Here is a 17,123-nt window from a genome sequence, read left to right on the forward strand (position 1 = left end):
CAGCAGCCACTGCCAATTATTGTTTCAGAGAAATTCCTTCAGGGAAGGAACTTGTCTGGCCTACATAACGCTCCAAATTACAACAATGTGGTTGACTCTTAAACTGTAGGCACTTAAGGATGAACAATAAATATTGGTTGATCCAACACATCCAATGAATAAAAGGGGAAAAACAATAAATTATGGTAGTTATGAGGTCTGCATTCTACATTTACCCTACTTGACTATAGATGATTCTCAATTAACCTATTCAGGAATGTTATTACACACCTCTGGAGCAGGTGGAACTTGAACCTGGTCTTTCTAGCTCAGAGGTAGAGACACTATCACAAACTATAAAGCGGCTATCTCTCTCATTATTCTGAGAGTTATTGACATAATATCACAGTGCACCAATGACCAGTGAAAGCTGTTTATTACCACATCTACACCCAGATTGAACGGTTTTGCCAGGCAGCTTTGATTCGCCATGAAGAGACTGATCGAGCTTGATGCCTTGAGCAGCTGGATGGGTATCTACCAATACTTCTGTTAAATTAAACTTGGGGTATTTTTCGACCACCTGTGAAGAAATGGCATTAAGAGCAAAAGATCAAATTGAAGGAGCTGATGGAAGTCAATGACGTAGGTTCGGAAGATGGCCTTTCTGCCAAGTATAATACCCAACTTTCTTCATCAACACTAACATCCAGCATGTCATTCAATTGTTGCACACAAACAGAAATCGAATTCTACTGGATTATGTAGTGAATGAACTAAACTTATCTCAAGATATTATTCCATTTACAACAAATGGGGACCACTGGCTGGTTAAGGTCTTAGTGTCTGCTGTTCTGAAATTGAGGCAGGGAAACTGTGATTTGAAGGAAGTGTGAGTGGATGACCGTTTTGGAGATAGTGATCAAAATGCAATTAGATTTAGTGTCGTGTTGGAAAAAGACAATGATAGAACAGGAGTAAAAGTTCTAAATTGGGGGAGGAGACATTTTGCATAACTGCGCAATGTAATGCACATAGCTACTTGAAGGAAAACCAGTAACAAACCAATTGGACACTTTAAAAAGTGAGATTCTATGGGGTTAGTATTATCAAAACCGGAGACCCCTGGTTAAGGAGTCCATTCAGCCCATCATGCGTGGACCAGTTCTATGACTTAGTTCCAATCTCCATTTTCCTCATACATCAGAGATAGTCACCTTGGTTTTGTGTCAGGCAGGTTGTGACTTCATACCTTTGAGGAAATAGCAGGGAGGATTGATAGGGCAGTGTCATGGATGTTGTCTACATGGATTTTAGTAAGGCATTTGACAAAATGCCATATGGCAATCTGGGTCAGGAAAGTACAAGCCAGTGGAATACAGGAGAATGTAGTGTGTTGGATCCATAATTGGATCAGCAAAAATAAACAAAAGGTAGAGGTCAATAGATACCTTTGTGAGTAGAAAGCTGTGGTGCTCTGCAGGGATCAGTTTTGGGTCCCTTGCAGTTTAATGCATACATTGATGATTTATACTTAAAAGTGAGAGGCATGATTTGGAAATTTGCAGAAGTCATAAAAATTGGTCAGATGGTTGATAGTGAAGGGGATGGCTGTTGACTGTAGAATAATATCAAAGATTTGATTGTGTGTGCGGAAAAGACACAAATGGAATTCAGTCTGGAGGAGTTTGAGGAGGGCATCTAGGGAGGGCAAACAAAACCAAGCAATATACAATAAACAAAAGGATAATGAGAGAGATATGAGAAAGTAAAAGACTTTAAACTGCACATCCACAGATTCTTGAAGGCAGCGCAACAATAGAAAAGGTGATAAAGAGAGCATATGGAATGCTGTTTTATTGTATGAGGTACAGGTTACAAAAAAATGGATGTAATGCTGTAAACGAATTAAACACTGCTTAGGCCAGAGCTAGAAGATTGTGTACAAATCTGGGCACCAAATTACAGGAAGGACATAGTTGATCTGGAGAGCGCACAGAGGAGATTTACAAAAATGTTGCCAGGATTTCAAAATTGCAGCTATGGAGAACGATTAGGTATGCTAAGGCTATTTTCCTTCAGGCTCAGCATTAATAGTGGTGTGTAAAATTATGAGGGTCCTATAAAGTAACCTGCACATCTTTGGACTGTGGGAGGAAACCAGAGCACCCGATAAAGTAGACATGAAATGTCTGGTTCAATTATCATGGGACACAGATTTAAGTTGATTGGTAGAAGGATTAGAAGGACATGAGGGAAAGCATTTTTTGCAAGAGGGTAGTTGAGGCAGGAACCTCAATCATTTGAAAATGATTTATTCATTTAAAAAATCCTGGATCTGCACCCGACGCACTGTAACCTGCAAAGCTGGAAGGCGAGATTCGAACAGACATGATGGGCTCAATGGCCTCTTTCTGTGCCATAACTTTTTTGATCCTATCATTTGTGGTTAATATTTTTAGTCCCTTTTGAAATTATTGATTAGCATTTTTTTCCTAGCTGAATTATGGTTTTGTTTCTTAAATGTAACTTTGGAGCTAATTTATAATAATATGTTCTCCTATCATTTTGCATATCATAGCAATTTTTTAAAATGGAGCCTGAGTGTTAACTTGTCTAAACTATGGCCATGAAAATTCAATATTTTGTTCACGCTCCAATTTCCCTGTTCAGTCTCAATGGAGGTCTGTCAAACCCAATTAGAAAAGATACCATTCAAAACAAAACAGCCAGACCTGCTGTCAAAATTACAGCTTCACATCGGAGGCTGCACTGATGATGTTACCCAGCAGGGTAATGAAATGTCAGTGGAACAACGAACCAGCTCGGCGAGCCAACCAACCACAACATCCACAACCCGAGCTACAATTCTACGCTAAAACCTTGAAAGGATTCAGAAAATGTTTACAAGGATGTTGCCAAGGTTTGAGAGTTTGAGCTATAGAGAGAGGCTGAATATGTTGGGGCTATTTTTCCTGGAGTATTGGAGGCTGAGGAGTGACCTTACAGAAGTTTATAAAATCGTGAGGGGCGTAGATAAGGTGAATAGCCAGACTCTTTCTCCCAGGGTACGGGAGACCAAAACTAGAGGGTGTAGGTTTATAGGTAACAGGGGAAAGATTTAAAAGGGACCTAAGGGGCAACTTTTTCATGCAGAGGGTGGTGCATGTATGGAATGAGCTGCAGAGAAAGTGGTGGAAGCTGGTACCATTACAACATTTAAAAGGCATCTGGATGGATATATGAATAGTAAGGATTTGAAGGATATGGGCTAAATGCAAATGGGGTTAGATTTATTTAGGATATCTGGTCCGAATGGATGAGTTGGACCGAAGGGCCTGTTTCCATGTTGTACATCTCTATGACACCATACGCTCATGGTTGCCTTTCTTGGACAGGTCTCACAAGTCCCATTGTTTTTATTGTGCCTTCATCCTGGCACAAATTCAACTTATTGATGGGGGAGCTTTTGTTTGAGCTGAAGGGTGCAAGGCTAATGTCAAATGCATTTAGATGTTCCGTTGCCTTGAATGTGGCCCAGCTGTTCAAGTCATCAAAACAGATTTGTTGTTGGGTTAACAGCAACAGAAAGAGTTCTCCACTTAGGTATTTCTAATCAACCTGCCACAGTTATATTATGACACACCTCTGGAGCAGGTGTGACTTGAACCCAGGCCTCCTGACTCAGAGGTAGGAATATTACCATCGATCACAAGATCGCCTAAAGAGAGTTCTCTATTTATGCTTCAATTAGAACAGCTGCAGAGAACATGAATAAGTTTGGAATTGCTATCGGGGCTCCGCCTGTGCAGTACTAGGGAACTAGGGATGAATGGACAATAAAACACTTGAGCTGCCAGCCTTCAGCTTCCCAATACTACACAGTTAGTCATGGTTTAACAGTCTCCTGTGAATCCCTTGCTGGGATTCAGAAAAATGGTACAGTTCCATTCCAGTCAATAGCAGCTCCTTCCCACTTCGTGCGAATGGTCATTTCCACTGAGGGGAACCTCTTCTCGGGATCTTCTTCCTTCTCGCGCATCCCATCCTCCCAGTGGTGAGAGTGAGTATCTTCAAGAGAAGGCAATGTTAACATTAGAGAATTCTGTCAACAGTGTGAGGGAATGTAGTCTGAGGGACACGAGGTCTAATTGGCATGCATTGTGAAAGATGCAAGAATGTTTGAAGCTAAGAGCTCAAGGGAAGAGGAATAGAACTGGTGTGACACAGAAATAATGCCACAGAGTGAAATGAAGGTCAGAAAACAATGAAATATTCTGAACAAAACAGTGGCGTGAGATTTCCCTGGCAGCTCCCTTCAGGGAAATCAATGGAAGTTCCCACCTCCAACTCAGGGAAATCGTGTCCCAATCCCGATGTGGGATTTCTCCTGCATTTTTATCAGCTAATAACAACCAGAATCCCTTCTTAAAAAGTGCGATCTAGTACATCCATTTGCAAGGCCACATGGTTTAGTGGCTCGTTGGAAAGAGTGTGCGACACTCCTACAGCACTAAAGTGTCAGCCCAAACCTTATATTAAAAAAATCGCTCATGGGATTTAGGCATTGCTGGCTGGACCACCATTTATTTCCTGTCCCTAGCTGCCGTTCAGAAGGTGGTGGTGAGCTGCCTTCTCAAAATGCTGCAATCTATGTGCTATTGGTAGACCCACAATGAGGGAATTCCTGGATTTTGACCAGGGACAATGAAGGAATGGCGAGAGATAGTAGGAACTGCAAATGCTGGAGAATCCGAGACAACAAGGTGCAGAGCTGGAGGAACACAGCAGGCTAAGCAGCATCATAGGAGCAGAAAGGCTGACCCTTCATCAGAAATCATTTCTGATGAAGGGTCTAGGCCCGAAACGTCAGCCTTTCTGCTCCTATGATGCTGCTTAGCCTGCTGTGTTCATCCAGCTCTGCAGTTTGTCGAAGGAATGGCGATATGTTTCCAAGTCAGGATGGTGATTATGTGCCTGAAGTAACTGGAGTAGGAGGTGAGCCCACAACTGCCTAATGCAGAGTACTAGCACAGAGCCAAATGATCATTTTACATTTGATTTCAAAGCGTGTACCGATTGTTAGAGTGACGGTTTTTGTCTGCGAAGACTGGCCGCTGTAAAAATACAGATCGAAGAGATGCTCCATCCTCCAGTCAGACAAGAGGAGTCTATTGGTATTGAACAGTACACTGAAAGTGTCATTGATGTTGCACAGCCATATCGGGAGCTTGGGAGTTTTCAACATGCTTACAACCTGGCAAAAGTAAACAAACAGGATCAGTTGCAGGAACCATTGTAACATTAATCCATTGTGCTGCAGATTAAAGGATAAATTTTATTTGTTGGATTAACTTTGACTGCAGTCCCTGTTTGTTTGAGATGGTTAAATAGAGTCAAAGAGTCATACAGCACAGAAACAGGCCTTTTGGTCCAACTTATCCATGCCGATCATAAGCCTCTAAACCTTTCTTGTTCATGTACAAGTCCAAATCTCTTTTAAATGTTGTAAATTGTGCCTGCATCTACCACTTCCTCTGGCAGTTTATTCCAGATATGAACTATCGCCTGTGTGAAAAAGTTACCCCTCCAGTCCCTTTTCAATCTTTTCCTTCTCACCTTAAACCTATCCCTTCTAGTTTTGGACTCCCCTCTCCTAAGGAAAAAAAACCTATTCTTTTCACCCTGTCCATGCCCATCATGATTTTATAAACCTCTTTAAGGTGACCCCTCAGGTTCCTACATTTCAGGGAAAAAGGCCCCAGCCTATCCAGCCTCACAACAGTCATTGGTTCTTCCCCGACGTGACATTTTTCTGAAGAAGGGTCTAGGACCGAAACGTCAGCCTTCCTGCTCCTCTGATGCTGCTTGGCCTGCTGTGTCCATCCAGCTCTACACCTTGTTATCTCAGATTCTCCAGCATCTGCAGTTCCTACTATCGATGAAGACAGGAAGCATCTCTTAAGTGGCCAATAATTGGCTACTTGAGGGTCTCAACTGAGACAAAGGCAGGTGGACTGCTCTGGGCCTTACCTGTCGCCCAGAAAGTCATGGTGAGGGTGTGGGGTAGGTGGTGGGCAATTCAGTTGGAAAAATACATGGGCCACTCTGATTGCGTCCTCCATCAGAAGGGAACTGTAAAACTCAGCCTCTGTTCTTTCCTCACAGGCACTTTAATGTATGCTTTCCAAAAGTATAACCAACTTCCTTTTAAAAGCTACTATTGAATTTACTCCCACTGCACCCTTTTAGGCTGTTTCTTCCAGATGCGTAAAATAATTGTCTCCTCATCTCCCCTTTTTTATGCCGATTATCTTTAAAATTATGTGTCAAGATGGAATATTCCCCACTTTCCAGGATGGATGTAGCTCCAACAACACTCTAGAAGCTTGACACCATCCAGGACAAAGCAGCCCGCTTGATTGGCACCACATCCACAAACATCCACTCCCTCCACCACCGACACTCAGTAGCAGTAGTGCATACAATTTACAAGATGCACAACTGACATCACCGAAGATCCTTAGACAGTGCCTTCTAAAACCACGACCACTTCCATTTAGAAGGAAAAGGGCAGCAGATATATGGGAACACCACCATCTTTAAGTTCCCCTCTAAGCCACTCAGCATCCTGACTTGGAATGATATTGCCATTCCTTCACTGTCGCTGGGTCAAAATCCTGGAATTCCCTCCCCAAGGGCATTGTGGGTCTGCCTGTAGCACATGACTGCAATGGTTCAAGAAGGCAGCTCACCATCACCTTCTCAAGGGCAGCTGGGGATGGGCAATACATGTTGGCTCAGCCAGCGATGCTCATGTCCCACAAGTGAATTAAGAAGGTTTCCTTTGGTCATACCAACCCTTCTGCCAGTGGACAATGTTGTATTAGGCAGTTAGTACTGGAAAGATTTAAGCTCTGCCTATCCAGGTATAAAGGACGGTTCATGGGAAGAGCTAATCTTTGTCCTAGGGTTGGTAGTATGTTCACCAGAGTAGCAGAAAGATTCTGAGTGTTTGTTCCTACTTTTAAGAGCATGTAGCTAAAGTAGCAATGTCTATCTACTCTTCATTTGCATCGTATGTCTCACAAGAGGCAATCTTATATTTATTTTTATTAACCCGTGGTATGTGGATGTTGTTTCTGATTGCACTTGGAGAAGGTGGTGATGAGCTGCCTTCTTGAACCGCTGCAGTCTATGTGCTGTGGGTTGAACCACAATGCCGTTAGGGAGGGAATTCCAGGATTTTGACCTAGTGAGAGTGAAAGAACGGCAATATATTTCCAGGTCAGAATGGTGAGTGGCTTGGAGAGGAACTTGCAGGTGGTGGAGTTCCCACATACCTGCTGCCCTTGTCCTTTTAGATGGAAGTGGTCGTAGGCTTGAAATGTGCTGCCTGAGGATCTTTGGTGAATTTCTGCAGTGCATCTTGTAGACGATACGTACTGCTACTAAGAATCGGTGGTGGAGGGAGTGGATGCTTGTAGATGTAATGCCAATCCAGTAGGCTGCTTTGCCCTGGATGGTGTTAAGCTTCTTGAGTATTGTTGGGGCTGCACTCATCCAGGCAAGTGGGGAGTATTCCATTACACTCCTGACTTATGCCTTGGTGATGATGGATGGGAGGTGAGTTACTCGCCACAGTATTCCTAGCCTCTAACCTACTCTTGTAGCCATTGTGTTTATATGGTGAGTCCAGTTCTATTTCTGATCAAAGGTAATGCCCAGGATAATGACACTGGGGGATTCAGTGATGGTAACGCCATTGAATGTCAAGGGTCAGCGCTTAGATTGACTCTGGCTGGAGACGATCTTGCCCAGCATTTGTGCAGCATGAATATTAGACATATTTTAACCAGCTACTAAGTAAAATATAACAAAACACCACAGTTTAATCAAGTCAGAACCTACTTCTACATGAGACATTTTGTGGGCATCCCTCCCAAAATGCAGCTCAACCAATACCAACAAAGAGGTTTGAAGGTAGTGAAGCTACCTGAGATGGTCTCCGCAGAAATTAACACTTCCAATCTACTCGAATTGCTGACATACAACGTTACAAGATATACACTTTTCTCCTGAATTTACTCAAACAAAACTCTCTAGAATTTTGAATGATTCTGCTAAATGTCCCCCTTAAGCTTCTCACCTTTAAAGTTAATAATTACAGTTTCCTTGATCTATCCATATAGGGAGATAAAAAACAAAGCTGCAGCTTTCATTCAGGGGTTAGTGGAGTACAAGCTCAGGAATTGTATAGATTATGTCTCGGAGATCCACAGGGATGACACAGCAGTGCCACAGGTTTTGTTCATAATGTTTTGAGAAGTTGAATCCATGTTCTAGCTCAGGATTCTAGCTATCTCTACATTTTATCAACTTTCCCTTGAGTCACACCCAGTCTTAACCATGCAGACACAGTGACCACCAATAGTAAACAGATTCGCATAATCAAACTCAGAACAATTACAGCAACACAAACAAATCAAGGCTGGAACTTTCAGATCTGGTACAGTCATGGTCATATGATTTACAATTCATGTGCGTTATAAAATCTTTCCCACTCTCATTGCGTTCATTTGACAGTTACACAAATTGAGTTCTTGAAGCGGAGGCCCTTCAAAAAAAGGATCCTGATAATTTAGTACTTCTTTGGTTAAGCGAGATTGCACATTACCATGGCGACTGCCTGGTCATGATCAATTGCAGTTACCAAGAAAATTAGCAGTCTTCTTTCCCATTGATTATCATAAAAGTCACACAATGCAACACAGAAACGCAAGACTTGGCTGAACTGATCTATGCCCATCTTATGTATCACATTTTTAAAGCTTTTAGATGGGATGTGGGCTTCATTGGCAAGGCCTTCATTCATTATCCATTTAGATCAGTGAGTAGTTAAGGGTCAGCCATATTTCTGTGGGTCAGGAGTTGAATTAGGCCAGTCCAATTCCCTTACCTAGAAGAAGGACATTCCTTTAAGCACGAAAGATCATTAGAACATAGATCATAGAACATAGAACAGTACAGCACAGTACAGGCCCTTCGAACCACGATGTTGTGCCGACCTATTATCCTACTAAGATCAATCTACCCTGCATACCCTACATTTTACTATCCTCCATGTGCCTATCCAAGAGTTGCTTAAAAGTCTCTAAAGTATCTGACTCCACTACCACTGCCGGCAGCGCATTCCACACGCCCACCACTCTCTGTGTGAAGAACCTACCTCTGACATCTCTCCTATACCTTCCTCCAATCACCTTAAAATTTGCCCCATTTCCGCCCTGGCAAAAAGTCTCTGACTATCGAAGTTCACTTAGTGAACTTGTTTTATTCATTCATGGGATGAGGGCTTCGCTGGCTAGGTAGCATTTATTGCCCAGAGGGCATTTAAGAGTCAACAATTTTGCTGTGGGTCTGGAGTCACATGTAGGCCAGATGAGGCAAGGATGGCAGTTTCCTTTCCTACAGGGAATTAGTGAACCAGGTGGGTTTTTCCTGATAATTGATTCATGGTCATGGACTCTTAATTTCAGGGTTTGTTTTATTGAATTCAAATTCCATCATCTGGCGTAGCGGGATTTGAACCCAGTTCCCCAGAACATTATCTGGGTCTCTGGATTAGCAATCCAGCAATAATACCACTAGGGCATCGCCTCCCTAGGTTTCAATGACAAACAACACATGGTTCCCATTAAGCTAACTTTTTTGAAATTCCAGATTTCAATTTAATTCAAATTTCACTATCTGCCAAGGTGAGACCTGAATCCATATGAGTGAAACATTAACATGGGACTGTTGAATACCATTCCACTGAGATAGCTATCACCTCATACGAGAGACTTATAATAATGGACTGCCCAGTGTTGCTGCAAGGCTTTGACCTTTCCCTGATCAGGAATGTCAACAGCGCAGTTTCTCTGTTTATAGCCTTGTATCAAAAGAATTGCTTTGCAGAATTACCAGAGCAGTCAGGGCACAGATTATATAACTGTGTAGGCACAGTTTATGAGTATGACATTTGACAAAGTGTGTGCACAGCGTCCTACAGCTCTGTAACGTATATATGCCATTAACTACATCCTAGAGTGTCCAGCTACACTGGAACTGATCCACAAAGTAACGTTTTGCATCACTAAGTACAGATCTATAAAACCTCTTTCTTTAAGATATTGTTAGTGCCTGAAGTGCAATGTCAACAACAGAATATCCAGCCAAATCTGGTTGTTCATGTGCAAATGGGTGGCGATGGCCGAGTGGTATTATCGCCGGACTGTTAATCCAGAAACCCAGATAATGTTCTGGGGACCCGGGTTTGAATCCAAGTTGAAGAAGGTTAAGAGGTGACTTGATAGAGACATACAAGATCATCAGAGGATTAGATAGGGTGGACAGTGGGAGCCTTTTTCATCGGATGGTGATGGCTAGCACGAGGGGACATAGCTTTAAATTGAGGGGTGATAGATATAGGACAGATGTCAGAGGTAGGTTCTTTACTCAGAGAGTAGTAAGGGCGTGGAATGCCCTGCCTGCAAAAATAGTAGACTCGCCCACTTTAAGGGCATTTAAATGGTCATTGGATAAACATATGGATGATAATGGAATAGTTTAGGTTAGATGGGCTTCAGATTGGTTTCACAGGTCGGCGCAACATCGAGGGCCGAAGGGCCTGTACTGCGCTTTAATGTTCTATGTTCTATGTTCTATGTTCAATAAAGTATCTGGAATTAAGAATCTAATGACGACTGTGAATCCATTGTCAATTGTCAGGAAAAACCCATCTGGTTCACTAATGTCCTTTAGGGAAGGAAACTGCCATCCTTACCTGGTCTGGCCTACATATGATTCCAGACCCGCAGCAATGTGGTTGACTCTTAACTGCCCTCTGGGCAATTAGGGATGGGCATTAAATGCTGCCTAGGCAGCAACGCCCTCATCCCGTGAAAGAATAAAGGGAAAAAAAAGCCTTGCAACTAATTTCAGGGCCCAATATAAGTTCAGAATCTTGGTCCAAAGGGTTCCTTTTCTAAGAAAAAGGTGAGAGAAATGCTTTTATCAAGCAAGTGGTTAGAATGTGGAATTTGCTATCTAAGGAATAGTTCTGGTGACAGGTACTGAGGCTCTTAAGGAGAAGCACAATGACTAGATGAGGGAGAAAGGAATAAGGCAAAATTCTGGAACTGTTGTCCCTAGCAGCCCCCACACGCCAGGGACTGCAGCAGATCAAGACATTGGATCTTCAATATTTTCTCAGGGGAAATGATTGATTGATTTATTGCTGTTGTCACATGATACAGTGAAAAGTGTTGTTTTGCATGTTAAACAGGCGGATCGAACCATACCAAGTGCATCAGGGCAGCAGAACAGAGTGCAGAATATAGTGTTACAGCCGCAGAGAAGGTGCAGAGAGAGTGAGATCAGAGTTAACATTTGAGAGGTTCATTCAAAAATCTGATAACAGCAGGGAGGAAGCTGTTCTTAGATCTATTCGTCTGTGTATTCAAACTTTTATATCAGCTGCTCGATGGAACAGGTGGAAGACAGTATAATGGAGTGGGAGGTGTCTTTGATGATGTTGGTTGCTTTCCTGAGGCAGTGAGAAGTATAGATGGAGTCAATGGATGGTTTGCGTGATGGACTGGGCTGTGTTCATGTCTCTCTGTAGTTTCTTGAGGCTTGGGCAGAGCAGTTGCCATACCAAGCTGTGATGCATCTGGATAGAATGCTTTCTATGGTGCATCTATAAAAACTGGTAAAAATCCTTGTGGACATGCCAAATTTCCTTAGCTTCCTGAGGATGTAGACCATCGCGTGTGTGTGGGTGGACCAAGACAGATTGTCGGTAATCGTCACTCCCAGGAAATTGATGTTTTTGACTATCTCCACCTCAGCACCATTGATGCAGACAGGGACGTGCCCTCCATTCTGCTTCCTGAAGACAATGACGAGCTCAATTCGAGACAGGCAGCAAATGCTGGCCTAGTCAGTGATACTGACCATCCTGTGAGAGAATAAAATTTGCTGCTAGGTTTGATGAATTACAATGGAGGAGGGCCTGAGGCTTAAAGTTCAGCTCTGGCTGAGTGGCCTGTTTCTGTGTTTTTGTATGAACCTTACAAAAAGAGAGGTGAATAAAGATTTTTTCTCTTGATAGTGCTGACTAACAGGTTGTGTCCCAGCAGTAATCATGGTAATATCCAATCTTACACTGCCTCTTGGACTTTATACATACAAGACCTGGGCATCACTTCAGCCTTCACTGTTCATCACTAATCGCCCCAGTTGAGAGAGTGGTGATGAGCTGCCCTCTTGAAACACAGGAGTTCATACATGCTACAAAACAGCTAGGACCCTTTCTTAAATGAAAACAGACATTGCTGGAGGAACTCAGCAGGTCTGACTGCATCTGTGGAGAGTGTGAATGTTTTGAGTCTAGTGACCCTTCTTCAGAATGAGTTTTGTTAACTGTCTTTCTCTCTCCACAGATGCTACCTGACCTGTTGAGTTTCCCATCATTCCCCTCTCCCTGTCCCAGGCTTCTTAGCTTGCGCCCATCCAGATACAAAAGCATGTACCAACAGATTCACTAACAGTTTCTTCCCTCCTGTTATCAGACTTCTGAATGGATCTTTTAAATTTTAAATTTAAATGTTGATACCTCTCTTTGTGCACCTTCTCTGCAGCTAATAACATTGTATTCTTTGCTCTGTTCTATTACCCTATATGTACTTTGTATGGTATGATCAACCTGTACTGCATGCAAAACAAAACTTTTCACTGTACCTAGGTACACGTGACAGTAATAAATCAAATCAAATCAAATCAGCAAAAGAACCCTTGCATTCATCTTTTGTCCAGACACTAGCTGTAGTCCCAGCAGCAGTCACTGCCCATGGTGGCGCTGTTGAGTTAGGAAGCTATTGACGAACAGATTGGTCGACAGCTCTCCAAGGTAGGGCATTCTTGCCCAGTAAATGGAGAAAGCAGGCCTCCAATCAATTAAACAGCAATGCGGAAGACATCAAGAGCTGGGAAGCATTTGCTGCCAACCTTTTGGGAGGTGTAGCTGATAACTCATTCCCGGCTTTCATGGAAAAACACAGTTTGGTGATTTTGCACTAGGACAAATTTGACAGTCCCACCTTTACAGCTTCAAAAAAAAACACAGAAAGTTACCTGTGGGAGATTCTCGTGGTCTAGTTCATGTCTGTTCCAGTAGAGATAGCCCACATCACTTCTGGCAAGGACTCCATGCTTTGGTTCTTTAAGCAGGACACCTTGGTTATCATATTGTTGGTCTCCATTGAAAACGTTCGGACTAGCTCTCCCAGTGAGCATGAGGTTTATGAGGGCCTGAGAGGATGATACAAAACAGAGATGAACCAGTATGTTTCCTAATGTAAAGATTTTAAAAATGATGGTTTCTTTTTGGGGGTGGTGGTTAGAATTAGATAGTGTTGTAAGTTACACACTAGCACTTTATTTCCAGGACTCTGATGGGACTGAGGAGGCGAAATATCCTATAGATATAGATCTTGTGGCAAAAGAGATCAAAGGGCATGGGGGAGAAAGCAGGAACAAGGTACTGGTTTGGAGGATCAGTCATGATCATATTGAATGGCAGAGCAGGCTCAATGGGCTGAATGGCCTGCTCCAACTCCATATTTCTATGTTTCTAACCTAGAAAATTACTGTTGATAAGCTTTTCAGCTGTTTACAACATTACCACATTTCCTGAGGCACTTCACAGGAGTGTTATCGTTTGACTCCAGCTTAAGTATGTTTTAGGATAAGCAAAGATGAAGATTTTATGGAATGCCTAAAAGAAGAAAAGGAGATTGACAGATGGTGAGTTTCGCAGAATCACAAAAATGTTCTGGTACAGAAGGAGGCCATTTGGCCCATTGTACCTGTGCCTGTTCTACTACCGAGTGCCATTCCCCCTGCCTTTTCTCTGTATGCCTGCACACTATTTATATCCAAGTATTCATCCTCTTGAACACCTCTGGGAAGGAAGTCCAAAACCTGTGGCTTAGGCAGTCGAGAGAACAGCCAACAGTGCAGCTTGTGAAGTCAAACATATGCAAAATATTAGGACTGGAGAGGTGCAGAGCTCTTAGAGGATTGTAAGGTTAATGGAGTTTTCAGAGGCAGGGAAGGGTAAGACCATACAGTGATTTAAAACCAAGGAAGAGACATTTAAAACTGAAGTGTTGCCATATCATGAGCTAATCAGGTAATTGAGAACAGGTATAAACAGGACACAGTGCAAGTTATGATGGGGACCCCACTAGATTTTTATTTTTAAGAAACACCTAGTTTAAAATATTAATTCTTACTTGTGTGCAGACGAAGTTTCCCAGGCTCACCTGCAAGAGGTGAGGGGTTGTACAGTCCATATCATTATAGAGCCTGCAACAAGGACAATATATCAGAAAGAACCCACCCCAGCCCAACACAACCCAACCCAATCCCACCCAACCCAATACATCCCAACACAACCCAACCCACGTTAAGCAGATCCACAAATTGTTCGCACTTCTGGGAAATTAATCGAAATTGACTAAAGACGAGGATGTGAATAGGACGAGGAAACAGTTACTGTTGTTATAATCTGTACCATTGTTCATCACTTTATAAATCTGGTGAGGGAATAGAGACCTGCTGCATCTTATGGGAAGAGAGAGTTAGAGAAGGATGCAGGAAAAAGGAGTGACTTAAATGTAATCCTTTCCTTTTCCACTGTACCCAACGCATCCCAGTGAAAGCATAATGCCATAACCTTTGGCATTTGGTGTCTTAGACCATAAGACCATAAGAAATAGGAGCAGGAGTAAGGCATTTGGCTCTTTGAGCCTGTTCCACCATTCAATAGGATCATGGCTGATCCAACATTCCTCATATCCACTTTCTTACATTTTCCCTGTTACCCTTGAATCCCTTACTAATGAGGAATCTTTCCATGTCAGCCTTAAACATACACAAGGATTCTACCCCCACAGCTCTCTGTGGCAAGGTGCTCCAAACAGTCACAATTCTTTGAGAGAAGAAATTCCTCCTCATCTCAATCTGAAATTGGTGCCCCTTTATTCTGAGTCTGTGCCCTCTGGTCCTAGACCTTGCCATGAGGGGAAACATCCTCTCAGCGTTTACCCTCTCTATTCCCTTAATGAATGCTAAACAAAAAGAACCCCAAAGAACTGCAGATGCTGGAAATCAGGAACAAAATCAGAAATTGCTGGGAAACCTCAGAAGGTCTGGCAGCATCCGTGGACAGAAAGCAGAGTTAATGTTTCGGGTCCAGTGACCTTTCATCAGAAAGATCTGAAAAAGGGCCACAGGACCTGAAACGTTAACTCTGTTTTCTCTCCACTCATGCTGCCAAATCTGCTGAGTTTTCTCTTAAGACTCCTATATGTTTTAACGAGATCACCTCTCATTCTTCTGAACTCCAGTGAGTAGAGTCCCAATCTGTTTAGCCTTTGCTCATATACCAGTCCCTCCATACCAGGGATCATCCTAGTGACCCTTATCTGAACTACCTCTCATGAAATATCTTTCATTAAATTAGGGGACCAAAACTGCTCATGGTTCTACAGATGTGAGTCCAGTGAGTATAAAACCATTGTCCCAAAGCGCTACGGCATAGTACTTCAATACACTATCATACTGAACCACAAGAGAAACATCATCTTACATATTTAACATGGACTGCACATTCTGTTCTCTAGGTCAGACCCTCGAGACTGAGGGCGACTTTCTTCCACTCAAAAATTGCGGATCTTGGGGTGATGGGAGAGCCCAATGCTAAATCCACATGTCCTGCAATAGGGTTAGGGTTAGGTTTAGGGTTGGTGTCAGGATTGGGATTAGGTTAGGGATAGGGTTAGGTTTAGGGATACGATTAGGGTTAGGGATACGATTAGGGTTAGGGTTAGGGTTAGGATTAGGGTCGGTGTTAGGATTAGCGTTATGGTTAGGGTTAGGGTTAGAGTTAGAAACAGTGAGGTGATATTTGATAAGGTGGGTGAGTTGAAGGCTTGAGTTTCCTTCTGTTATTTGAGCTTGGCCTCCACCTTGAAATTAATTTTACATTGGACATCAAGTTTCCTCTTTTTTCCATGAATGATTCTTGTCCTGAGTGATTCTCTGTGCAGCATTGATAAATTAATTGCTGCAATGCTTTGTGTAGAAACAGTACTGTACTTTTGAAAGATTTAGGTCCCACATTACTATCCAACTCCTGAACTCGCTTACCTTTCCAAGGTCCTTGACAAGAGTAAACTGTAGAGGAACAGAATGACTGCATGACTTCCTTCACCTTTAAACTAATCAGACGGGAAATTAGAGTCAAATAGCTACATAAAACCAGAATACAATACTGTTTTTGTATTTGCATGGGATCATTCCATGTGCTAACAAATTCTTTGATGTCTTCCTGTAAAATTGGTCATTTCTGATACTTTAACAAATACTTTAAGTGTTCTCAGTGGATTTATGTCTCCACTGAGATCGCAAATAGAGGAGGACAATGTTGAACTTTAAGGAGTAAGATAAATTGATGAACTGGACACATGGGTGGCTGATGAAGTTTAATGCAGAGAAGTGTGAGGAGATACACTTTGGAGAACTAACATTGAAAGAATAAAATAAGAGGTACAATTCTAAATGTGGTGCAAGGGCAGAGGGACCAGTGTGTATGTGTGCACAGATCATTAAGGGTGCAGGACAGTTGGAGAGAGAGGTTAATAAAGCATATTGTATCCTGGGCTTTATTTTAAAGGGGCATAAAATACAAGAACAAGGTGATAATGCTGAACTTATATCAGACGCTTGCTTGAACTCACCTGGAATATTGGTCTGGGCACCATGCTATTGGGCATCACTCCAATGCCACCCAGTGAAAGCATATTGACATAACATTTGGCATTTAGTGTCTTAGACCATAAGACCATAAGAAATAGGACCAAGTATAGATCATTTGGCCACTCGAGCCTACTCTCCCATTCAACAGGATCCTGGCAGATCCGACATTCCTCACATCCCCTTTCCTGCATTTTCCCTGTTAACTTGATTTCCCCTTCTGATCAAGAATCTATCTATCTCAGCCTTAAATACACACAAGGACTCTGCCCCCATAG

The 17,123-nt window shown here is 42.5% G+C and overlaps 1 protein-coding gene across 2 annotated transcripts in view; it reads right to left on the bottom strand.

Moving 5' to 3' along the window:
• Nucleotides 1-3,322: 3,322 nt before the first annotated feature.
• mindy4b (MINDY family member 4B) overlaps nucleotides 3,323-17,123 on the bottom strand; it is a 97,398-nt gene continuing 83,597 nt past the window's right edge. For both annotated transcript variants that reach the window (XM_048604695.1, XM_048604694.1), the window contains 5 exons: nucleotides 16,240-16,310; nucleotides 14,322-14,394; nucleotides 13,159-13,335; nucleotides 5,056-5,236; nucleotides 3,323-4,050 (listed from right to left, as the gene is read on the bottom strand). In XM_048604695.1, the coding sequence (XP_048460652.1) occupies nucleotides 3,908-4,050; nucleotides 5,056-5,236; nucleotides 13,159-13,335; nucleotides 14,322-14,394; nucleotides 16,240-16,310 (645 nt within the window). In that variant the 3' untranslated portion in view covers nucleotides 3,323-3,907. The remainder of the gene's footprint in view (nucleotides 4,051-5,055; nucleotides 5,237-13,158; nucleotides 13,336-14,321; nucleotides 14,395-16,239; nucleotides 16,311-17,123) is intronic.

Source organism: Rhincodon typus, chromosome 13 (assembly GCF_021869965.1).
Source record: "Rhincodon typus isolate 14 chromosome 13, sRhiTyp1.1, whole genome shotgun sequence".
Lineage (NCBI taxonomy): Eukaryota > Metazoa > Chordata > Chondrichthyes > Orectolobiformes > Rhincodontidae > Rhincodon > Rhincodon typus.